At 33.1% G+C, this 27,426-nt stretch overlaps 1 protein-coding gene across 1 annotated transcript in view; it reads right to left on the bottom strand.

Moving 5' to 3' along the window:
• The window catches only part of LOC106463845 (dynein heavy chain 1, axonemal-like), a 233,622-nt gene that overhangs the window by 69,270 nt on the left and 136,926 nt on the right, over positions 1-27,426 (bottom strand). Inside the window, 12 exon segments of the mRNA XM_022391464.1 lie at positions 6,005-6,196; positions 7,539-7,710; positions 10,563-10,771; positions 11,300-11,435; positions 12,228-12,424; positions 13,666-13,899; positions 16,031-16,209; positions 16,524-16,697; positions 17,856-18,013; positions 19,740-19,900; positions 20,552-20,692; positions 24,161-24,289. Coding sequence (XP_022247172.1) covers positions 6,005-6,196; positions 7,539-7,710; positions 10,563-10,771; positions 11,300-11,435; positions 12,228-12,424; positions 13,666-13,899; positions 16,031-16,209; positions 16,524-16,697; positions 17,856-18,013; positions 19,740-19,900; positions 20,552-20,692; positions 24,161-24,289 — 2,082 coding nt within the window.

Below are 27,426 nucleotides of genomic sequence, written 5' to 3'. Positions count from 1 at the left end.
CAGACCTTAGAAAACCAGTAAAATAGAACTTATCTTCAGATTACATCCAAAATTATTAGATATAAAAATCCATCTCAAAATATATTTAAAAAAATGTACGAGAAGAATTTAAAATTATAATTCCTCCCTATCTGAATAATAATACTAAACTATATCTAAACTATTAAAAAATATACCTTTTAAAGCATCATTCAAACCCACTTAATGTTATAATTATTCTATACTGAAACTGTATTTCTGATAGGTACTTACTTCTGATAACATATATAGCTGTTCTTGCTCAGTGCTGCCCTCTACACGTAATTTTTTTTTCGCATGCCACAAGTCTTGCTCTCCCATGTTTTCTGCGATCATCATGATTCAACTGCATCTCCCATGTAAGTCATCATGCAACAATCCTCCACCAATAGGAATGCGACACATCCTCCTAACACACGTAACTCTCACTATTTGATTCTTCCAAACTATCACTTTGAGTTTAGGCAGAAAAAGACGCACTGGTTTTCAGTGGGGATGAAGGGTGGAAAGTGAGAGAAGAAGTAATTACCTATCAGAAATACATTTTCAGTATAGGAAAATTACAACCTCCAATAAGGTACATTACCTGTCCTCACATATTAAATAATTAAAATTAAATAAATGGAGGGACTGATGCATGGGATAGAAATAAGCATCCTCCAAAAGCATCCAAAGAACACCCCAGAATTGTGTTCTCTGTAGTAGAGGATCATACATGGGAGACCACACTACTTGTGTACCGGGTATACTCTGTACCCAGTGTGGAAAGAGGTGACATATACATGGGTGGAAAAAGGGAGGAGCACAACCAAAAAAGAAGAGAACAATGGTTGGAATGGAAGCTAAACCATAGTATATCATAATCACAATCCAATAAAAAAAAGACCATAGAAGAAACATCTACAGACAGTAATGTGGGGGAAAGCTAAAATGGATGTGCTCCAAGGTGTAGAGTGGCTAGGGCATGACGGACCATATGCAGCAAATCAACTCCAGTCAAAAAACTGTCATTATAAGAAATATAATCTCCAATACATGGTAGGAGGAGGGTCCACACTATCTTCACCTCAAGTTCAGCAGAACAGAATTATATACTGTGCAAACTGATATACAAAATGGCAATCTGACATCTGAAGATAGCAGTAAGAGCTGAGCCCATGTGGCAGATCACATTAAACTTAAACACAATCAGACTGGCACTCCACTGCACAACATAATTCTCAGGCTCTGAAACCCCTTGAGGTGGAGTGCAAGAGGGAATACTGTCACTTCATGCAACATTATCCTCCGGATAGAACTGCACAGAAGTTGGAGCGTAACACCACCCCCTGGGTCCCACTGCATGGAAGTGAATGGCCTTCATTGAAAAGTATAACTATCCCATAGAGTTAGTGATCATGAGACAAATTGAGTGAGGAAGAAGAAACACAAGCAACACATGTATGAGGAATAATGTTAATTGGTCCTGCTCTAAATCCAAAACCAGTTACTGGGAACTGACATCCATGTGATGGTAGGATGAGGGACTCCAAACGAGGGGTGAACTGCAATGTGACAGATCAACTTCAAAGCAACATCATCCTCCAGATAGGATTGCAGAAAGGTTGGAGTGCCATAGCAACCTCCATGTTCTACCACACAGAAGTGGATTGCATCAATAAAGTATAAGCAACTTCACGTTCTGGATAGAACTGCACAAAAGCTGCATGCAACATTAACCTCCAGAAACCACCACACAGAAGTGGAGTTATTTATTAGTAGACATGTGCAACATCATCCCCTCGGATAGGACCATACAGAATTGGAGCACATAGAAAACTTCCAGATCCCACGGAAGGGGATCACCTCAATCAATTATATGCAACCATATCCTCTGGATAGAATCATACAGAAGCTGTGCACAACATCAACCATTGGAGTTCACTGTATAGAGACAGAGCACACAGTTGGAGGACGACACGCCATCTACACCTGCAAAACACCACTCTAGTCTCTACTGAATGAATGTTTTAGTGTTTGATTATTATTGTATGATCTCTACCCCAGTGGCTCAGAACTGGAAAGTGGCAAGGTCTCCCACATACTCCACTAGTAGGAAAAAGGGGGATAAAACGTGGTGGAGAGTCTATAGGAATACCAAAACCAGAAAAAGTGCAACAGGTGATCACAAAAACCTTATTTTGAAATGTAGACTGCCCCTGATTTATTCAATCAAAGAAACAGTAGGGGTGGGCAGGTATACCCCTCTGCCCATGGGTTAGTTTGGTTCAGAACAGGCATATTAATGAATCAAATATATCACAAGGGAAAAACCTACTAGTGATCTGTTGGAACACCCATTTTCAACAGTGTGCATTATTAGCCATGAGTATGTTGTATTTCAAGATTTCATCATGGCCATACAGTGCAGATTTGAAAAATATTAAGTATACCAGGACAGGCAATGCTCACCACAAAGTGGTATCCTTAATGAAAAAAGGGGACATGCCACGAAAGAAATGTATATAAAAAAAGATAACTTACCCAGTCACAGCTTCCCTGAAATTTGAAGGATGACGACAGATGGAAAACAGTACCCTGATGAGGAGTAAAGAGCTACCCAGTGAAGATTGTTGGAGAGGGACGTATGAGGTATAGTCCTCATGTCTGACTGTAGAATTTCCTCCAATGGATGATGGAAGTGAGATGCCAGGAAAAAGGTAAGGTGCCTGATCTGATACGACAACACCTGGAACTGAGTTCGGAAAGAAGGAGACAAGGATGAATAAGCCAACTGAATCAAAAGCTGAACCCAATTGGTAAGAGTGGAAGGAGAAGTCACAAATGGAGGAATGTAGCCAGGGAATGAAAAGATGGGAACAAGACCAACAGAAGGAAGCCATGCAAGCAATGTAATAAAGAAGAGCACGTAGGGAACAAGAAGTCCATCTGGATCAGACCAGGAATAAAAGTGGAAGATAGAAGGAAGTGAAATTGGCAAGAAGGAATAATTTCTCTTACAGCTGCCAAAGGAGGAAAGATCTAGCTGGATAAAAGAGAACATAGGTGAAATGGTACAGACTGTGTGAAACATCGATGGCAAATACATAAGACTGGTGATGCCCATTGGCTAACAGGAATAGGAAATAAGTCATAAGATACAAGTGAAACAAAGACAGGAAGACAAAGGTTCAAATGGAGGTAGAGTATGGCAGTGAAGAATCACATTGACATCCCAATCTGGAAGGACAGCTCAACAAGGAGGTCTATGAATCCAGAAGGAATATAACAAAAGGGAGAGTGTAGATGAGGTACACACTAAGCGATACCAGGAAAAATTTAAATTGTGGGATAAGGCTGCTCAATAACCAGCAATGGATGAGGCTGAAGTCCTACAATCAAACAGCCAAATGAAGAAATCTGTAATAAGAGGAACAGTGGGTCAAGAAAGGGAAAAACTCCGACTCAGAAGACCAACAGTGGAAGATGTTCCAATCATGTTTATAGACCGCCCTTGAGGAAGGGTGAATGGAACCATGCTAAAATGAAAGTGACCCGCCAAGACAATGCATATTTCCTTGCCAAGTACCTGATAAATGCCAGGTGTGAAGATGGAGGGTATGAAGGGTGGGATGAATTACTAGTTACCAAGTTTGACATAGAAAGGATGGAATGAGAGGAAAAGGCAGTTTGGAGTCAAAGTAGATGAGGAAACCATGGTTGTGTTGGTCAGTAAGAAGCAATCAGAAGGACCTAACACAGAGTGGTATGGAGGATCTAAGTCGCCTGGGGAAGAAATCGGATGAGAAGATAAACATGAAGGTATCATTTGGGCCAATCCTGGCTGAGTGCATCAACAGCTAGAGTGTGTGGATGAGGAACCGGAGACCAAAAAAGAGGTAACTTGGTCTAGAGGTGACAAATACATCCAACTGAGGAGTACTCCACTGGGAGCATAGCCACTGGAAAACCTGATGATTGAGAGACCACTCTATGGTATAAATGTTATCTGGTCTAGAAAGATGATCTGCCACGAGGTCGGAAGCACCTGGAACATGACATACAAGGAAATGTATCCCAAGCATGTGGGCCCAAAAAAGTAGATCCATGGTTCGACCTCAAAAGGAACAAGAATGGGTGCCCCCTTAGTGATTGATATAAGCCACCACTGTAAAATTGCCAGAATGGATCCTGACAAGTTGATTCCTTACAAGAGGAAGAAAGTGATCTAAATCCTGTTGTACTGCCAGAAGCTCCAAAATGTTGAGATGGTAAGACTTCTTGGTTGTAGACAATTGTCCGGAACCTTCTTGTTGATTGAACCATGCTCCTGAAACACAGAGGAAAGCATCTGTGAAAAGATGAACATCTGGACGAGGTGGAGGAGGCGAAACATCTGATGACATGTGGGTGTTGCTCAACTATCAACACAGATCATCGATAAGGAAAGGGTAATGGGAGAATCCAAGAGATCCTGAGCAAAATCCCATTGGTCTTGCAGAGTCCACTGACGAGACCTCATATGTACTCAACCCAAGGGGATAAGTGTTTCCATAGCAGCCACATCCCATCTACGATAGAACCTCGCGAGAGACTGAGGTGGGTGTTAAAAAACACCCAAGTGGATAAGATATTGGGTTGGTAACAAGAACAAATTCTCCAACTTCATAATCCAACCAACTCAAGCTGTTTCTGTAAGAAGCAGATGAGTGTGTTATGAACCAGTTCAGTATGCGATAACAGAAGCCAGTCATCCATGTAGTGATGTAAGCACAATCCCCAAGCATGCACAAATCAGACAAATGCTTTGACCACCCAATAAAGGACAGATGTAACCAAAGCAAGCCAGAAGGGCAAGATGCAAAACTGATACACGACCCCTTGGCAGACAACCAAAGATAGCATCTTGATTGATGAGAAATAAGTATTCAAGACATCTACCTTGGTCATCCACAGTCCTAGACAAAAGATCCACCTTAGTGGGAGAAAGGACTCCATGGTAAATCGGATCACAGGATGCTAGACCCTAGTTTGCTTGGGCACCACAAACAACCTGAGTAAAATGCTGGGAAATAATAGCTGAGAGGCTCAACAGCTCTCTGTAATAGAAGAGACCGTACCGCCTTACACAGATGTCGACTGGTATTAGGATCCCAAAGTAACGGAAAGGATATGGGTACTGGAGACAATGAGGAGGAGAAAGGAATTGAGGGAAAAATCCTTTGGACAAAACCTGGATAACTCACGGATCAACAGAGGATTCCCGCCATAGGGTAATAAAATCAGCCAAACAAGTCCTTACTGGATGTGAATCCACAGGATAGTCACCGGCACTGCTGGAGCTGATGAAACCTATGTTGAAAAACACAATGATTGTTGGAACCCTTATTGATAGGAATAGGTAAAAGATGAGAAGGTGCAGGGCATGGAAAAGCAACAGAGTATTGCAAGGGCTCAGAATGAGACAAATGAGCAACCAAAGATGAAAGGGTCAAATGTTGCCTTACAGATTCGACAGGTGAATCCAAATTCTCAGGAATATCCCCAAAATGGACCATGTAGAAAAGGAGACATCTGCAAGTCCCAAAGACAAGTTGATGATAAAGAAACCTGAGATAAGTCAGTATCCCTCCCTAAAAGATTCCAATAGCAAAGAAACCACGTGTGAAGGGAGAGAGTCAGAGAGAATAATAACACCAATGTAGAAATAATGAGGGAGAATGAATCCCCCCAAATCCCTCAGGATATCAGTGGAGTGCCTCAGAGAGGAGGTGTATGGTGGACAAGTATCATAGGAGAGTCGTAAGAGTAAGACAAAGGTGGAAAAACTGGGCATGGGATAAATGGATAGAATTGTTAGGGTCAGAGTCATCCCCTGTAAAATCTCTGTAAGTCAAGCCAGGGGATTCTATTACATCATCAGCACCCCCAGCTCCTGCACCCATGGCTTTGAACCAAGCTACACAAATAAACAAATTACAAATTTATGCCTTTCACATAAGCTTACCTTATCTAATCCAGTTTTTGTGTGGTCTCTTGCTTGAATGAGATCTCTCTTTTTGTTAGAAAATAAACTTTGAAAAATATGCAGCAGTTCTAGAAAACTTGTAGGTGTTACATAGATGTGGCGAGATAATTCTTCTAAGTATCTTTTTGAACAGCTAACTACAGACTGATGGATCTCTTCACACATATAAACCTAGAGAGAAATAAGTTAAACTTACTGGAGTTTATACCATAAAACAAGTTGATAAAATACTTTCAATATCAGATTCATAATTTTTATACCATTAATGCACAGTTACAAAACTATGCTTGCACAAAGCAATTCGTTTAACTTAACCTTTTCTACTCAAAAGCTTTTCACAGGTTGGTTTTAGATAGTATTCACTATAATACAATAACTTATAAGAATAATCTTAAGTATATAAATTAAAACTATCAAATATGAAGCACACAACTCAAACTAATTCCTTTGGTTATTATAGCAACATTTTTAACAAAGATAAAACACAATTATATCATAAATACAGTGTTGAGTTTGTTATATTAAAATAATTTTAAATCAGCTAATTACTTAAAAACCACAGCCAGCATAAAGTTATGATACATGACTTGTACAAGAATTACATTTTTACATTGTTTGGCACTGTATATAGGTAATGTGATACCTCCCAAAATGTTTTGGTTTTTGGAAGAGTATGTAACAGTCCTTTCCAATGCAAAGTATTTATGCATTCATAAAGATATATTCAGCTTGAGGTTTAGAATTACCACGGATGATATCCAGTGCATTAATTAATGGCATTGGAAAACTAACAACTATGGATCAACTTAACTTGGGGAACCAGAACCATCCAGAAAGAGACCTGCAACAAGCTGTACCCCAGATGTGGTAAGTAAGATGCAGTGTATTGTCAAGTTTTAATCCAAAAGCATAAAGGTCAGTGACAAAAACTATCCATATGTTCTGGGAAATAGTATAAAACATAATCAAGAAGGATTTCCATTTGGAAAAGTAACACAAGTCCTTTCCACCAAATATACTCTCAACCCCTACCATATCTAAAGCAGCAGAAGAATGAAATATATACTTAAGCTATTCCATACAAAAACCCACCTCTCAAGTTGCCAGATGCAGTGTCTTTGGATTTTTGTGTGATTGGACTGTTGAAAATGGGTGCTGGGAAACCAGTATTCTCATGCACTAGATGGATTATAGAAGGCATGCTTTGGACATCTACCCTTACGACAGAGCCTTTTGTAATGGAAAATACACTGCAGGGGTACTTTCAAGATGCATAACTATCAGACAGAGCACAACTGTATGTGGTGATATGGATTTTAACAACATGGTGAGAGTCCAAAATAATTTTAATACAATCCTGTCATTAGAAAACATTGTATTATATATGAACATAATGTATTAGGAAAGCAGAACTGCTTAGATAAAAAACATTAGAAACAGTTTCTAAACACATTATAATGAATGCACACCCTCCTACATTACTAACATTGTAGTTGCTAGTAAAGGAACTTACCAATTCTTTGATTACTTCCTCACTTGCATCAAGATCAGGAATGTCATTCAAATAAGCAACTGCTACTGACTGTAAAGCAGAAGGTGGCCATTCAGTAAACCAGTCTACTGTACAGCAATTGACAAGAGCTGGAAACTGCCGAAGTCTTGATCGAAATACCTCTCCTAAAGGGCTATGTGCAGTTGGTAAAATAAAAAACAAATTATGAGGAAAGATGGACTAATATTTGTAGTGGGGATAGGAGCTCAGACAATTGGATAGCACACCTGCCTTTATAATGATAAGAGCTAGGATTGAATTCTAGTATTGACCACATACAGTTCTTTTCAGAACTTTGATGAAGATGGCAAAATGTATGATATAAACTAACTGGTAATTAGTTTCTAATAACAAAAACAGAATATTAGTAGCTAATTAGTCATTAGACTAGGTGACAATATAGACTACTGACCATAACAATGACCCACTATTTTTCACTTTTTTTTTCTACACATATTGTAATTAGATAATACATGCAGAAAACAAGTCATACAAGTTATAAGGAGACCAGTTGCTATCTGTTTAAAATAAAATCTCTGGACTAAATCTCACGTATACATTATACACTGTTGTTTGTTTAAATAAACATTTGCAGTTCATATCAGTGTAACAAATTAAGTGGTTTGATGTATTTTTGTTACTGTACTAAATATGTGATTGCAAAAATATGAAACTCTGCTTTTCAACTCTTCTAGCCTTCAGAATGATGTTAAACTTTTTTTTAGGATAAAAAAAAGGATGAAATCTCAAAGCTTTCTTAAAACATGGGAACCAATTGTTTATGTTATATAGATAAAACTATATATATATACATATATGTCTACCACGCACATTGTATTTATATTATTTTGGTATATTAAGGTCAAACCAATCCCTTAGAGTGACAAAATAGGTCTGCAGAATAATGAAAGATTGGAACAAGATAATTATTTTGAAGTAAGTCCTCTTAGTAATTGAGCTCCTGAGAAGGAAATACTGGGACAACACAATTGTACAAAAAATACAATCAACAATCTTTATTATTTAAAAACACACACTGCATACTTGCTTGATATGACAGATGGTTAGTTTTACTAGATCTAACTTCTTTCTCTGCAAACCATCTACATGAACAATTGTTCTCTTTTAAACATAAGGAGTGATTGTAAAATTGGAACATCACTTGACCTACCATTGGAGGACACTGCTGTCGACATTCATGCATAAAATGCAACTTTGCAGCAGTTATCCTCCCATGGGCAAACCAGGTGTTATCTGTAAAAAATGGGAAAGAACAAAGGAAGTTAGAACAAAATCAAATTACTGACTTTCTTGAACATGTAATATGTGAAATCTACATGTACATAGAATAAATGATAAATTTAGAAAAAGTCTATAATACAACAAAAAGGCAGAAGATGCATGGTATACATGCATATCACATACGTATAGATTTTATTTTACTTAAGATTGATTATCAGATTGAGAACAAACCTGAAGGGGGGAGGTGTGGTATGTAAACATGGATTTTCTACCGTCCTATCTTAATAAAAAGTTTTGACATTAATTTATTCTGTGCATGTGCAGTTTTCACATACACTGATCAAAATAATCATTGAGTTGTTTTCTTTTCTTTCTAACCGACTCTGATCTTTGCCATTCTACTGAGATAACACCTGGCCTGTTCACAGGGAATATTGCCAATGAAATACACTATCTTTCCATCTGAAGGAGAAGGTCTGACAGCTGTGAGAAAAGCTAGCCCCAAATAAGAAGAGCCTTAGTCTGGCATAGGAGATCAACTGAGACAACACAATGGCCAGTCTGTGATCTACATACGTTGAGGTAGGTGTGTATATTTGTATATGTTTATTTAATTTTTTCTATATTTAAGAATTTTATATATATGTATGTATCTGAATTTTATTTTTTATTTTTCTTTGCTTCTTCATTTATTTGCTAATTATTATAAAATGTTGTTACTGTTTTAATGTGTTTTGGTTTTGAGTTTTTAAGAAATTTCAGTTTTAAAAATATTTCTTGTGATTTTTCTTTCAAGATTATTATTTTAATTAATTTCAAAGGGTTCATTGAAAATTCTGATTATTTTGTATGTTTTATTAAGGTATAGTTATTGAGATGGTTTACTATGTTTTAATCAATTTTGTTGTCAAGGGATTTTACTGATATGTGTGTGTGTGTTTACTGTATTAATAAGGGTTTCAGTTGAGTTTTGATTTTACAATATGATTGATGTTTATAACGTGCTTTAATTGTAATGTTCACCATGTCTTTGATATTATTATTCAAGAGTTTTGTTTATATTCAGTGGTAAAGGATGTTTTGATTGTGAACATTATGTATTATGTACTTTTGTTAAAGGGCTCTTTATGTATTGTATCTATGTTAAGGTTTTTATTTTGTATTCAGGTGAAATTCAGGGTTTGTTTTTGTAACATTATATTACATTGTGAAGAACATTTCTACTATATTTGTGCATCAGGATACTGTGTGGTAAGTTAAAATGGTATTTTATAACTTTTTCTACTGTGTCAAATTTTGGTTGGGCTGTGTGTGTGATGATACAAAGGGAATTTCAGTGGGTACTACAGTTTTATTAAGGTTTTTTATATAATACAGATATATGATTTCTTTGTTGGTCTTGCCATATGAAATTATTGATGTAATTATTAAGTTTTATATTGTTAAAAGGCTGAGTTGTGGCAATACATTTTGGCAAGAAAGTTGTTGATTTGCATTTGTTCTAGCTGCCTTTGTAACTTGTCATTTTCATTAGATAACATCTTATTTGCTCAAGTGAGATAACACCTGGTCTGTCTATGTGAGATATGGTTGTACAACTGCACTTGTGTATGAATATGGACAGCAGTGTTCTCCAATGGTTGGCCAGGTGATGCCTTGGGGTTACAATCCCACTTATGTTTGAATGAGAAATTCTACATATAAAAGCCTGTAAACAGCAAAATATTTTAACTGTTTTCATACCTCATAGCAATAACTATATGTAGATTAAAGCAAACTCTCTGGGTGAATGTAGAGTATAGATTGGCTTTAGTGAGGAGTAAATTTGCATCTAATACATCACGTTTAACAGCAGAAAATATCTGCTCTTCTTCTTCAGACCCCAACAGATTTGGAACATCACCAGCATTCAAAAGGCTGTTTAAGTCTTCCAAGAATAACTCATTCTTAATCTGCATGTTGGGGATGAAAATTTTAAAATTCAAAGTGCTGCCTTCTATATAAGAACAATGCGTAAGACTTGTCTTTTCTTAAAAATCAAATTATTTTTTCAGGGATGAAAACAACTCTAATTTAACTCTTTGTGCTTTGTTTATGAAAAAAACTCTATAATTTTGATAAAAATATTATACATGGAAACATGTTGCAACTGTTCTTAATTTAAAAAGGTATTAGTTCATCCACACAACAATATTCAGTTCTTTTATATGTTAATTGAAAATAAGTTATACATATAAAATTTTGAAAATATTTGTTTCATTCAAAATAGAAGTAATGAATACTTCTAACAAATAAATTAAATTTCAAAAATTTTTAAATCATAAAACTCAAATCCAATTGTTTTATCAAAATGTGAAACCAGGCCATTAACACCTAATTTTAACATTAATTCAATTCATTAAGATACAAAAATTATAAATGCTTATAAAAATAATAATAATAACTTAGGTATAATTTGTTATGTGTACTGTAAGAATTACCTGTGTATCTGAAAATAAGAAAACAACTGTCTTGTTATTAATTCCAGCTTTTAAAATCACTGATTTTAAATCATCATGCCATTCTTTTGTGCCATAGTTTTTGTTTAACTCAATTTGGAAGCAATCATGATCAGCTCTGTAAAAATAAAAAACTGTTTTACTATCCAAAAGGAATTATAATAATTTCATTTTGGTCATAAGTAATTTGAGCATTAGTAATGTGCTTAAAATTATTCTTATTATTCTATTACAGCACTATTACAGTCACAAAGTTCAATAGCAAATGATGTCAAGAAATTCAGTATACACAGTTTTCAGTGAGTTTTCTTTCCAAAATTTAAAACAAAACTATTATATATATATCCATGTGCTTTGGGGATTTCTTTCTGTAACCTTGATCTCTTATTGATTTTCAGAAAAACCATTCAATCAGAAACATTAAACTTTTTCATCAGTTTGAGTCTAAGCATAAGTCCTGCAATTTCTTTAAGTGCTGGTAGTATTAATCAGTTGTTTTCAATAAGGGAACAAGCTACATTTAGTTTAGTAAGAAGTGAGGATTTATATAAAGAAACTCACTTTCAAGTTGATAAAAAAACATACAAATGTGTGAAACTTTTTTCCATAAACTGTTCAAAATTTATTGTTTTTAAATAGTTTGCTTGTTTGTAATTAAGCACAAAGCTACACAATGGACTATCTGTGCTATGCCCACCACGGGTATTGAAACCCGGATTCTAGCGTTGTAAGTCTGCAGACATACCACTGTGCCACTGGGGAGCTTTTTAAATAGTACAGAGATATAGATATATTACTAGAAGAAAAAAAACATTGATTTTTCTAGAATATTTGTTCTTAATGAGAAATGAAAAAAGTGCAAACATAAATATATATATTCATCACTACTAAAGCAGTAATCAGTACATACATGTATGCTGCAAGTTTTGTCAAACTCTGTCGTCCTGATCCTCCCACACCAAGCAACAATGCATTGCCTCGAGGTTGCCTGAGAACACGAGCAATACGACAAATATGACACAAAGCATCTTGAAACATTACCAGATGAAGTGGTGCACTGGATGTTTGATTATATTCATCCAGGTACTCTTCAACTACATGCTGGAGCTGTATTGTGGTAAACAGAGCTTGTTAAACAAAAGTAAATTGTTCTAACATACATGACTGGAGTAAAAGCAATATTATCATTTAAAGTCACTTTTGAAAGAAAATTGTTTAATATTAGACAACTAAAACACAAAATGATGCAAATAAATAACTAAAAAAGAAAAGATTAATTGAAACAAATGCAACAAGTAAAATAAAAACTTCACAATACATTTCTTATTTTACAATATTTCCTGAATGTTTAACTTAAAAGATAGAAAAGTAGACCTGTAAAGTATAGATGGTCAGGAATTTAAATTTACTTATCGAATTTGTTTCTTTCGAAACAATGTAAGATAAGAAAATTTAAAACTAACATACTTTATCACAGCATTAGCTACTAACATGATGTTACAAGCATAAAATAGTTCCTGAGAAATTTTCCTAGATATCCTTGTATTTAATAACATTAGTTATTTAATTTTATATCAAGGCTCACAAAAAACTGTATTTCACTCATTTTTATGAAAAAAAATCAGTTTATTCTGTGCAAGTATAAGTAGATGATGAGTGGGTTTATTTTTCTGTTAGAAATAACAAACATCAACTTAATTAAAAATTACATAGGTTAGCACACTGAAATTTGAATAGTTCTCAAAAATCCTAGAGAATGTGATTTAGGTGTGTTTATCGATATACTTAATAGCAATCCTTGACTTCTTTAAAATATTTTCCCTGTCTTATCCATTTTTTTAAATGTTTGCAAAATATTCATAATTTGACACAACTTTGTAAGATGAATAAAGAATTCACCATATTTTTCAATTGAGTGGGAACTGTGTGTATATGCATATACATATACATATTTAAAACGGCATATTTATATCTTCTGGTAACTGTGACAATGGTGTATAGGAATGACAGTGAAAGTTAGCGTGTTATTATTATTCTTATAGCAATAACTGTCACAAAGTTAAATAGCAAGTGATTTCAACAAATTCAGTACATACATGTTCAGTGATTTTTCATTCCTCCAAAATTTTACACATTTTAAATAAACCTACAAAATATATCAAAAAGAGTACAAGTATCACATTCATGGTTTTGCATTTAGTGCAATATGTATCCTAAAATGTATATAGGTCATTGTGAAAACTTAATGATATGTACTAATGTTATAAACATTAATTCTTTCAAGTTAAACCAATAATTAATCAAAGACTGATACAGTTTTTATGCACATTAAGATTTAAAATTTTTACCCTAGAAATATTATCTATTTCTGAGTACATCCTATTTTCAACATTCTGAGACATGAAATCTCCAAACAAAAGTGGATGATCTGGAATGACATCATCAACATTCATGCCAAAATCTGTGGTGATTTTATTTCTCATTAAATCTTCCAACCAGTTTTTGTCTTCTGAATCAATCAATCGGTCTTGGAAAATCCTACAACTTTCATGGTACCATAACCGCAAGATCTGGGACTGTGTCTGAAATTTTCAAAATTTTAAAGAATCCACATCACCTTGAAGCATAAATGAGAATACAAAGAATTGTTTAAAAATATTACTCACTACCATAAAACACAAATTTGAAAGATTAATGAAAAAATATTTGTTAGAAAACTAGCTAAGAAGTGAAGTGTAAGATAAAATAGCATATGCTAAAGATAGCACATATATTAAATATAACTAAAATGGTGAAGAAGAATAAATGCATAAGAAAGTTAGAAATTACACAATTTTCAACTGTATAAGTCTCCTTATAAAGCAAAAGACAACTCTTTAAATAAAAAAAAGAAAAATGAGAAAAATTAAGATGTAACAGTAATATAAAAAACAACTAACCAAATAATCAGAAATAAATTGATTTAAGTTAATTTTTATAAATCATGAAAAACATGGCAAAAAAACTGTTAAAGATTTATTGGAGACAGGTGTCAGCTCTGGTTAGGTGACAATATGTTTGCTAACAATATGCTTAATCAAAACCTAATAAATCTACTTTCTTTTCAAATAATTATTTATTTATGTGTTGTTTGAATACAATAAACTTAACAATAATATTTGGTAAATAAGAATTTGAGTGACATTTAAATAAATACTCACTACATTTCATTGTTACTTCTCTGCATAAGTGGGGTATTGTTACTTTCCCACAAAACTACAAATTACTTCTCACACCACTTTATTCCCTCTAGATGTAAATAGTATATAATGTTCTCTATATAATGGTATTTAAAGTTTGCCTGTAGCTATTTTAAAAGCAGAGCTACATTAGTAGTTGTTATGATCACATATTGTGAGGTCATAAAAGAGGTAGGAACAACAAGCCATTCTAACAAAATCAGAGAAAAAAAAATAAAGGAAAATTGTGAGAAACAAAACTGAGAATTGTATTCTCATTAGATGATAGCCTCTTAGCACATATAAACTTATGCTTTGGAATGAGCAGAAAAAATCTTTAAAAAATGCCTTTTTACAAGTGAGGCCCATCAGAGCTGTGTAGAAATGTAAGTTTGGACTTTTTTTTTATTTTTCTTGAAATTACATTAAATAAATGACCAGATACCAATTATATAATATTTTGTGTAAAAACTTGTTGAAACAGAGTTAGAATTATCTATTTTAGTTAAATTTTGAAATTTGCTATGCAGATGTGCACTGGACACCTGAAAGATACTCACTGGTCTGGAAAGGGTTAATATGCATCATACACCAAATTTGTTAAAGATGAAGGTGTATACAACAAAAAGGAAATTATGAACTACAAATTACTATACCTGCTCCTCAAGAACAAGTTATAGGCATAAATGCAACCCTTCCATGCATTCAGAAGTGTACCGCAGAAGATCGAATTCTCAACACAGCAAAGCTTGTTACATAAACTTAGGTTTGAGGTGCAAGGTCAAACTTTTGCATCAGCAGACCATTGCACCTATGAAGGGTCCAAGAGGTTAAAAAGCAATAAAATAAAATACACTACATTAGATCCCATCATTCATTTAAATAATGGTACAGTATTCAGCTGAAGAACAGTTTAACATAGTCCTACTGTATGAAGAGTGCAGACATAATGCCCAGGTTGCTGCCATACTGTATGATGAATGGTTTCCAGATGAATGTTATCCTTCACATCAGGTGACAGAAAATCAGTGCCATTTATACATAGACATCTTGCAGGCAGACCAAAACTGATGACAAAGCCTTATACACTCGTATTTGTCACATTTTGGCAGTACTTTGTACACAAATATTGATTGTTTGCCATGATTTCAACTGCTGTTGTTATTGACCTATCCCTAATTTAAATGATAGACTACATGGAAGGTATCCAGCTAGTCACTGTCAGCTCTTGAGCTATTTTAATTGAACAGAGGGATTTGACCACCACGGTTATAATTCACACTTGGCCCCAAAGTGAAGAGAGCGGATGGAAACCAAGGCCCCTTGGATTCAAAGTCTGGCACACAAATCACTAGACCATGCCCAGCCCAATGAAAACTAAATGACTATGACATATATTTGACACAACATATACTTGTTTTGTTGATCAGAGTCATAGACAGATTTAAGTAGCAACCTCATATACAATTATAATTCTTGGCATAAATAGACTCACCTCTATTTTCATTGGATCAGCCATAAAAATACCTTGGAACATGCGAGACATATCACGTAAATTAAATGTGTAGTGACATTTCAAAGGTGTTGGAAGAAGAGTCTGGATAACTGTGTTGTACACTTCAATTGTAGAGTAAACAAGCTGTTTACAATACTGATGAATTTTGAGATTTGGTTCTGAAAACATTATTATGTCTAAATTATAGCTAGATAAGTTTGATACACATTTAAAGCCAAGTATGAGATAAAAAAATGTTTTATTTAATAGCATACTTACTAAACTATATATCAAAATGCATTACTTTTTAAAAACAGATGGTGTGAAAGCTCCTGTTTACATACTATGAGACAGAAAATTATTATTTTCCTCAATAGGGTAACTTCTAATATAATGCTTTAATATGTGGAAATAATAATATACATGTACCCATGTAATTGTCATTAATATCAAGTGAATACCTTAACAATATCATTGTCTAAGTCAATCTTACCCATCCAAGAAGACATAACTGTGGTAAATATATGAGACAAGCTTTCATTTTCCATCTCAGTAATTGATATAAAGTTGAAATGTCGAGTTAACCGAGGGGTAACTGGGTTTCTACCACCCCCTGGAAGCCCCATTGCACAAATGAAGTTGACATCAACAATGTTGTGAAATTCACCTGAAAACAAAACAAAAATGAAGTGAAGCAACAGGATCAAAAATAGTATTAGGTCTTTCATATAATTCTTTTTATTGATCAATTCAATGAAAATAGCCTGATATCAACTCGATAAAAAAACAGCTCAATGTTGATGTAATGAATATGTGCATATAACCAGGACTGGCTCAATGTGGGTTTGCAGGGTTCAAAGAACCCATTATAAAATTTTAGGGGTGCAAAAATTGTAAAAGTTTAGAAAAAATAATAACAAGCAAAGGGAAACTGGAGATTTGTGGTGAAAGTTTATGTGCAGAGAATAAATAAATATCACATTGAACACTGGTAAGGTCTTATTACATACATATGTGAAAACCAAATCAAAGAAAATTTTGCTCTAAGAATTTTATAAAATTGTCTGTTGATGTGGTAAGTGGCAAAAGATTGTTTTCAAGATTAAAGTTGATAAAAAAACTAGTTGCATTCCACAATGGTACAATAGAGATTAAATGGCCAGCAATAATATCTATAGAAAATGAAATGGCCAGAGAAATTAATATGGACATATTAAGGAAAAGATTTGCCATGTTAAAAGCCTGTAAAGTTCCATTTTCTAAAGTATAATGTTTATTTTTTTGTATGTTTTTTTCTACTCTGTATCATTTTTGTACTCTGAATTCTGGATTAAAAAAATTATTTAAAATTTTGTAATTTACAGAAAAATAAGTAACAAATAAAAAATTTGAAAAAGTGTGCAATTTTTATTTCATACACTTCAATTTTTGAACTTGAGCTAGCACTATATATAACTATCCTACGTACCATTTAATATACAAATATTACTGTATTGATGGAAAAAATTATTTTCTTAAAATATATAGGAAAAAAAGTGTCTGAAATTTTATCAGTAATATAATCCCTAAATATCAATAAGAATGGAATTTATAAACTTTTGAATGCCTTCTTATGACATTAATTTGACATTTATAGATTTATTCTTAATTTATAGCATTATTTAATTTAAGCAAAATCTGATAATATAAATGAAAAATATTGAAAGAAAACTATTCATGCAAAATAAGTATCTGAAAATAACCAAGGTATTAAAACAAAATAGAGTATCCACATATTTAAGATATAGATGATAAAATACATTGACCATAGAAAGATCTGTCTTACCAATAACAGACCTATCATACCAGCCACCAAAATCCATCCACTGACGTAATAATTCTATTGGAGGTTGAGCTCCATATATTTCTAATGCTGGCATGTTCAAATCATCAATGAAGAAGATAAAGTCTTTTCCAATAGGTGGGCCAAATACTCCTTTTCTCCTAGGTTACACAAATAGTAATATCTAATTCACTGAATTTGCTAAGGTTAAAATAAAAAAAGCCCCAAATCAGTTACAAAAGCACTCAAATATCATCCATATCTTTTGTTTTAGAAGGGGAGGAGAAAAATTGTACTAGTTAATCTTTTGGATATAATATTTTTACTTGAAAAACATTTTAAAGTTAGTTTTTTAATTAGATAATGTCAACAATTACCAATTTTCTCATATCCTGTATACATTCTTAACAATATCAGATAAAATAGTTTATGACTGGGATTATAATTTTAGTTATATGAGCAAAACTTCTCAAGAGCTATATGTGCTAGATGTATAACACATCGTCCTGCACTCATAATTAATTATGCAAGTGTCAAATTTTGCCAACTTGACAAAGGTAATTGCTAATCACTTTAATAATAATGCAATGCATTAGGATACACATTGTCATCATTCTGTATTAAACTCAGCCACCAGACATGGCTTCCAGGAGTACTCATATTTAGAGATGAATGTGACATCCCTGGGAAAAGTCTTTAACAGAATGATGGAACACACATAATTATGCATGATTGTAATGACATGATGTGTAGGGATAGGCATCATCATAACATTCCCCTCTGACACTTTAGCTGCAAAACATGGTACTGGAAGGCTCCTGGTTAACTCCAAGATCTGCTTGATTGTGGCAAGACACTAACTGCTCCACCTGATGTTGTTACACTATTTTACAATGAACTTCATCCAATGCATGCATCTTGCCTTCTACTTGGCCACAGGATACTCAAACCAGCGCTTCTGATACATGGGCTTGTTAATGAGTGCTTTTTTGTCCTATAGAGGCCAATCCTGTATGTCTTGGAATGTTCAGGCAGCTCAATGCCATCATGACCATTTTATTGCCAACCCATACTCTAGACTACAGGAAGTAACCATTATAGGTCATGTAACAGCAGCCAGAATGTCTCATGCTGACCATCAACCTTTCAGTCCTGAGAATAAAGCAAGAACATGGATATAGCTTTCACCATTGTCCAGAAAAATTTTGGGTCTAAAGAGAGTACCTCTCCTAATCCTTGATGAATTCACAGATCGAGGTCTAATTTCAATCATAGTTTCCTCCTCTTCACTGTTCACAGGTTGATTATACTGGCTGCTGGAATTGAGAATATTCTTTGAAATGCTTGTACAGGACAGAGACAAGACTAAATCTCATCTATTGCTCATGTTCAAACAAAATTTTGAAGTTTAGTATACCAGAATCCAAAGCTGCATAAATCACTAACTATTCAAGATAGCATTTTTAAGGTTAGTAAAACCACTAACCCATATCAATTTACACAGAACTTGTGCCACCTGTTCCTAGGGAGGTCAGCCACAAGGCTAAAATGATATGAGCCTCTAGCCATTCGCATATATAAGCTCTAGACAAGTAAAAGGCTTAGTACAGTTTATAAAAATGTCATACAACATACAAAACACCTGCACCAAAATTTATAAAAACAATTCTGACTAAAGATATATTCTAAACTAGTTATGGACGGGTGAAATTCATCACTATTTTGGTCATTACAATAACAAAGATATATCATAGGGCAAAGAAATAATTTCTTATTAATTTCAGTATATCTTTGATATACGATTAATACTGCTTAATTTGTCCCTTGCAAAGTGAATATATCAGAAACTTCAAAACACCCTGGTTTTAAAGGAGATAAACATCTTACCGTTTATCTAACTTGGAATCTATAAGATCTTGGGTCTTGTTAGCACTGGTTCTAGCAGAGAAAGTTATAAAGTCTGAAATGAAATGATCAGGCATGTGTTTGGTCAGCTTATCCTGAATAATCTGGGTTTTTCCAGTCCCTGTGGGACCAACACAAAGTACCTAAAATACAAAATTAATATTTCTTGATTTCAAAATCTGTCATGTAAATTGAAGTTACAACATCATTATTGCTTCATCACCTTAATGTCAAAATAGTGATTAATTCTATGAAATGAAATATTATACACTAATTCATATATATTGTTGTTTTATACTACACCATCCCTGAAAAAAGGTCATTAAAAGTAATTAAATGTCAGCAACACAATGTTTAAAAAGTGCACACAAGTTTCTTAAAACTAAAAAAAAAGGATCTGCGTGTTTCAGCTTACTAAATAATTCAACTCAAACAAGTGATTTAACTCCTACTTATTTTTACTCCTGATGATGGCTTCACATTTTACTGAGCTAAAACATGTACAGTAAATGTTTTTATTCATCGTGACTTTTAATAAACTTATGTGTACGTTTTAAATGTTGTGTTGCATATACTTAACAAATATGCACATGAAGTCAGTAAAATGATTATAAAGTGGTCCTACAGAGATTTATTAGACAAATAAATAATTCATTTTGTAATATAAGATAATGATTAAGTATGAAATATTCATAAAAGTAAGTATTTTAATCTATTTTCATTCTAATACTTTCGTTATTTTTGAAAATCCTCATTACTGATTCACAAATCATGTGATTATATTTTGGTCTTGCCATTTTGTGGTTTCTAAGCAGCATATCAATAATAGTTGAAGTGCGAAGAGTATCAACTGTAGGAACCATAACTACTCCAGGATTAGATCCTTTGGCCATTGAAAAGAGTGGAAGTCGATCTCTCCATTTAATCCAATAAACCTATATAGAAAGATTAAAATATTAAATAATAAAATTTGACTGTGTCCTAAGTGCAACTAAAGAGAATTCTATGAAAGCATAAAATATTTACATATATTACTTCAAACTTTAACAACGATAAGCATATTTTGTACATAAATAAATACCCCAGATACTATCTCCTAGGTCAATAAAAAAAAATGATTAAAATGACAGTTGAACTGATAATAACTTTTAGAATGAGAACTAATACTTTTACATTTTGGTTTCCATAATAATTTTTTTGTTACATGATATATATCTGTGACAGATTGAACTGTTATGAGTGTTTCAAGAGTTCCCACAAAATAAAGTAAAAAAGGTAGTATTAGGACAAAACCTAGAACTCAGACTGGAGCAGAATGTCTACAGAGAAAGATGGACAAGTTCAAAATTTCCTTTTTTTCTATTCTAATTTCTGGGGTGCACTTTTCTAAAGAGACTTTAAACAACAAATAATTCTCTTCAAGCTGTTGATTTAGATGTCATCAATGCAGTAAAGTTGCTGGGATCAATTTGACATCTTTGAATCAGTTGCGAATCATAAGCGAATCACAAATATACTCTCAAACAGCTTCACAAAAATGACTAAAAAAATTCCCATGAAAGATCCCAATGATAATAATGGTCTTTCTTTACAATTTATAGACGAAATGGTAAAATAATCATAGAGAAGTCTATAACTGTCACAATATTACTGTTCTGCTAAAGTTTACTGAAGTTCACTATTACATTGAAACAAATCTATTAATGTGAGCAAGAGATAGAATCATGTAAGCAGTAAGAAGTCATGAATCATAAGTAAAAAACAGCGAACATGGCACAAAAAGAGATTTAGGTGGTATCTACACATAACCTGAAAAAAAAATTATAGAAATGAACAAACAGAAAATGAAATTTGCAACTTTAAAAAGGCTATCCCATATGAACAGCAACTTTCATTGGGTGCTGCATTTCTTACGAAAATATAAATCAAATGTGGGCAGGCCAAGTTAAACATGAAAAACATTCCTGGGTATACCATTAGACATTAAAATAATCATACTCCATAAATATAAATAACTGATAAATTATTCTATTCTTTTACTCAATTGTTTATGTCTACTGTAAAGTCAAGCAGTGGAACACTTCTATTGAGAGACAAGCAAGAAAGACTATACACAAGGTAGGTTTATATAATAAAACAGTTTAACAGACTAAACAAGATCCCTGATACAATCAGGGTCAAACAAAAACAATATTTAAAATATAACAACAGAAATTAAAAAAAAAACTTTCAAACAACTAAAATACAAATGTTGTCACTTATAAAAACAATTAGTAAACCTGTACCTGGCCAGGACTAGGTAAAAATATTAATATACAATACAACATAAATCTAAATAAAATTACTTTCAATCAATATAAAAGAAATTAGAAAAAATAACCAGATGAATAAAAAAACCTAATTCACAAAAGAATAATGCAATGTTCCAAAATTAAACCACTTCTGAATAACAAGAACAATATCAAGCAGTAAACAGCAATCTAACTATATATCATGAACTAACTCAAGGTCTTTCAGATGTTGACCAAATGTAAGCAAAAACACAATAATATCATTAATATGAGCTTTGGAACATTCAGTTGCTTTTTTTAAAGCTTTATTCGTGGCAGATGCATTTTTCAGACCAAAAGCATCACTTTAAATTGATAAAGTCTATTATCAGTTATGAACACAGTTTTATGTTGATCCTTTACTTTTAAAGGTATTTGCCAATATCTAGTTGATAAGTCTAATGTACTGATACAGATTACTCCTGACAAAGTGTTCTAAGTATCACTTATATGAGGCAATGGATATTGGTCAGATTCTGAAACTTGATTTAATTTTCTGTAGTCCAAACAGAATCTAAAATTATTAATCTTCTTCATGACAATAACTACTGGAAAACCCCAAGAAGAACTGGAGGGCTCAATTAACCCATCATGGAGCATTGCATCCACTTAATCATGTAACACTCATAATTTAGTGAGAGAATAGTAGAATAGTGATAAGGTTCACTAAACACTGGCTTTTTATTAATGGTTACAATACTAATTTCAGAAAAATCTGTGAGGTCAGGCTTATTGTTAAAAATATCTGCATATTTTAATGTAAGTTATTTTAATTGTTTGCAGTCTTTACTCATTAAATGTGAACACTGTACTTTGATCAGTACTTTTTCAGCCTTGGAATCACGCCTAACAGGTGGCACATTTAATTCAAGAACATTTGTGAAGAAGTTAATGGTAGCTTAATTTTGCTGAATAAAATCTAATCCAATGAGACAAGACACATGCAAGCCTTTAACAACAACAAAACATTAGTCTATGATACAATTTGTTACCATTAGTTTTACTTCAAATAATTCTAGCAGTCAACTGTTAGCCATTCCATCTGCAAGACATATATTACCTTTACTCCAAGTTTTTAACTGAATTGTTGAGTCATTTCTCATGATTAATAGCCTTGTTTTGAGCTTGCTAACTGATTAAGTATTATTTTATTACAAGTTACAGCTTTTACAATAAGGAAGATTTGTATCAGTTTTAGTTTTAGTTAAATAATAGAAGATTTTACTTTTACAGGATTCAAAACCCCCTTCTTAATCCTCTGTTCTCATTTCTTGACCACCATCCTTCATCTCTTTGTTCCCTGTTTACATATTTTACTTTCTTGGGACAATGCATAGATAAGTGTCCTATTTGATTACCAGTATAGCACTCACAGGTTTATTACAAACTTCAGTTATGTTAATCACTTCTCTATTAACAGCTTGTTTATTTCTGTGCCAATGCTCATATTGTTTTGTAAATTTTAGTACAACAGCAATAGGTACAACAAGGTGGAATTCAAAGTATTCCCGTAAGTAAATGTGTAATTCTGATATCAGACACTTCAAAGTTTCTCTCTCTGTAGCCTCAAGATTGCATAATTTATACATTTTTACAGTTTTCCAAATAAATATTTCAACTGGCTTCCTATTAAAGAGTTCTTTAACCAATTCTATGTTATCTAACACTGCTGGGTACAAATTAGTTAAGGTTTCCTTAAGTTCTCCCCAGTGCTTGAAAGCTGTATCTGATCCTAAAACCTTCCACCATTCTAACAGTAGGAACAAAAAAAAGAGCAAAATTAGAAGAATATATTATGTGGTAAGGAGAGTTCACGATGACATCAACATTCATAAATTAAACCTAGTTAACTGAGTGATGTACAACTGGTAATCTTCTAGCTAAGAACATGGTAAATACTGTAAACATTTAACAGGTTAACATGAAAACACATTTAAGAACAAATAAATTTCAGCACTGAAATTAGAAAGCTATATAAATCTAATATAACATCCTTTACAAAACCATCATATTCTTTAACTATCTGTGTGAAAACACTACATAAATAAAAAAATATATATATTTATAGAATACTTGTTTGCTTTCTTCACTTCCATTTACAGAATTATCTTTTACAGCTCTGTCTACCACAGAATTTGTGACTTCCCCAATCTCCAAGCAATAATCATGAACTAATCCATCCTCTGGAATCAGAGGTTTGGCCTGTTAATTAAAGAAATGATGATACGTTTTTGCAAAAAAATTACAATGCTTGGAGTAAAACAGAAACAAAAAATATACGTTATACCTGTTAATTACCACATTAGAGTGTTTTAATTTACAACATCCTTACTCACCAAATAGAGCTTTAATTCATAAATCAATTTTAACTTTTTCTATTCCTTACAAGAAAAAAACAACAGATCTCCAATGTTTTAAATTTGAAACTTCAAGATACAAAAATATGTCCGACATTTTTAATTTCAGGGTATTGCCTTCATGGTATTCCAAGACTCAGAATAAGAAAAACTCAATTCTTGATCAAAATAATAAACAGAGGTTTGAAGACAAGATTCAGTAAACAGACAAAAAAGAGAAACATTTTATTTATGCAAGTACTAATGAAAACAGAAGTTGGCCATGAGGGGTGGCAAGACTATTGAATTAAGATAAGAACTACTGTAATTTGTGGAAAAAATAAGTTGACTAGGGATGAAAACTTTAATAAATAGGGATAAAAAGTGTACTGTTTTGTATCTTAAAATCTTATATAAACTGAGGATTAAAGATAACACACACACACACAAGGTCAGAAAAAGGATGTCTACTTTTTAACAAGAATAAATAAAACACGAAACAGCAGATAACAGCCTTGATTGATTCATGTTATAGATGATAATATTTACAAAGGTAAGCTATCAAATATTTTAGATCAGATTTACCAGGTTCTGACCTACAACTCTAGGCACACTTTTATATCCTTAGATTTAAAAGGAATTTCAAAGAGGTACTTACCACTGAAACACTAAAAGCCTTTCATTATTGGGTTGCTCTCATGCTGTCAAGTATCATGTTACTTCATTCTGATTGTCCTCAGATTGTTACTCAGAGTTCTCCACTCCCCCAAATTTGAAGTGACTTATTTTACACAATCAGAAGTATTTACATAAGCGCTGCTTTATAACAATATGCCAGATTTATTTGTTTAGTCTTGATAACATAGTATATTCCTCTCAGTTGTGGGAAGGTAAGTAGGATTATATTTCAAATGAATTACCTATTTAAAAATAACTTTAATTCTGAAAATGTAAAATTCATATTTGGTATAGACTTACATGTGAAATACTTAAAGATAGAATACCTATAGTGAAATGGAGGAATCAACCAGAAAGTCATAAGCATTAGAACAATCACAGTTATAGCTTCCAAAGTTTATAGCACACTGATTACAGCAAACTAATAATAGATACTCTCTCTTTGGTGCGTCATGTTGGTTATATTTATAGGTGTGTGGAGGCTTTCTAGAAAATTCAGATTACCTTAACAATACAAATTTAAGCATTTACATACATAAATACATTGTTGATTTATTCTCACGAGAATCTTCTACAACTTTGGAGAATAGGCAGGAGTTTTGCAATACATATTTAACACTATAATCTATACATATTTCTGAGTATAACCTTAATCTAAACAAACGTTGATATCAAAATGAATATATAATAATAAATCCATTACAAAGTAGAAGCAGATGTTGAAGGAGAAGAGAAACAACAACAACCAGAAAAAGTTCAAATGCTAGTAAACTCTAATCAACCCCTGAATTCCAACTAGTTTAAGTAAAATTCCTGCAAAGACAAAATGATGCATGAATGTTCTTAGGATGTCAGATGAAATGTTGGTGGGAGATGAGTAACTGTAACAAAGTCTGATGGGCTAAGGTGTCAAAAAAACATAAAAGCCACATGGTAATAGAAACTACTTCAATAATATCTGCAGGGAAGAAATACTGCAAGGTAGAAAATTAATCCTGCCTAAAGAAATCTGGAGAAAACGAAGTATCAAAACTGCTTATACTTTTAGTGAAGAAATAGTCTCAAAATGAGACAAATCACTGCATGCAGAGAACAAAACTGATGATAGGTCAAAGTATTAGATTCCATCAATAACCAATTTGAGGGTTAAGAACTTCAAAAGTAAGAAAAATAGTGGAAAATTACTTCATTGATAGCCACCCACATGAAAAATGCAAGGAATGTGAAAGCTAATATTTTGCTATCTAAAAGCAACAGCAATGACCCAAAGAAGAAATAAAGATTCGTGAAATTTGTGACCACAGTCATAAAAGAAATTGGTTCAAAAGTTAAAACATAATGTACACTAGAGAAAAGAGACTAGCAGAAGATTCTTTGCAATTATAACTAGCTGACAAATCATGCTCTTAATAGGCATGAGCAAAATATTAGTCTTGTTTATTATCATAAAAAAAGGCAGGACAAACAATTCAGCATTAACTGTTTGAATATGTTGATCAATAAGGCTGAAAATGCAGACACAATTTCACCCTGCATGCTAGAGGCCTCCAGAAAGTTATACGATTTTCAACATTGATAGAAGCATTTGCATTGGAGCTAACATTGACTTCAGAATTCATAGTGGGTGAAGTTAACAGCATGACTATTAAAAATAAAATATGACTTATCACTGAAAATCAGTTTATATTTGTTATCCTTATGCATTTGCAATAAGTTATATGAAAGGCAGTAGAATGGAGAACTCTGGGTAAGTTGGTGCATGTTATTCATTATGTTAAGGATATTCAGAACCTGAACTCACATTGTAATTGACAGCATGAGAACCACTCAACAAGAAAAGGCTTTTAGTATTTGTTTCAATATTAAAACTAACATGTATATTTGGTATTTTCAACCTCAACATCACCTTATACAAGGTATATACAAAATAGCCAGATCAGAGACCAATAAGGTTCAGGTATGACCATTCTAAATTTGAGCAGTAACACTTAAGTGAATAGTGGGAATGACTATCACAGTTATATTATCCCCACAACTTAAAAATGTAGTGTTCAGCAACATATGGTTCATGGTTTGAATCTTGGGCCTTCTAACTCACAGCTCAGAATAGTACCACTAGGTTATGTCTGGCGAGACAGGTATCTACTTTAAAAACCGAGAAAAAAATTATATGTAATAACGATGACCTTTTCTTGCCTTCAATCATATGTAAGTATTCAAGATAAAAGTATTTCCTATAAAAGAATTTTGGTGTACTTTGGTGACAGATTTTCTTGTAGGCAGATTTTGTTGAATAAGACCGATGTCTGTAGGTTTACTTTCTTC

The sequence above is a fragment of the Limulus polyphemus genome, unplaced genomic scaffold, assembly GCF_000517525.1.
Source record: "Limulus polyphemus unplaced genomic scaffold, Limulus_polyphemus-2.1.2 Scaffold1498, whole genome shotgun sequence".
NCBI lineage: Eukaryota > Metazoa > Arthropoda > Merostomata > Xiphosura > Limulidae > Limulus > Limulus polyphemus.
This window is presented reverse-complemented; position numbering and strand designations above follow the sequence as displayed.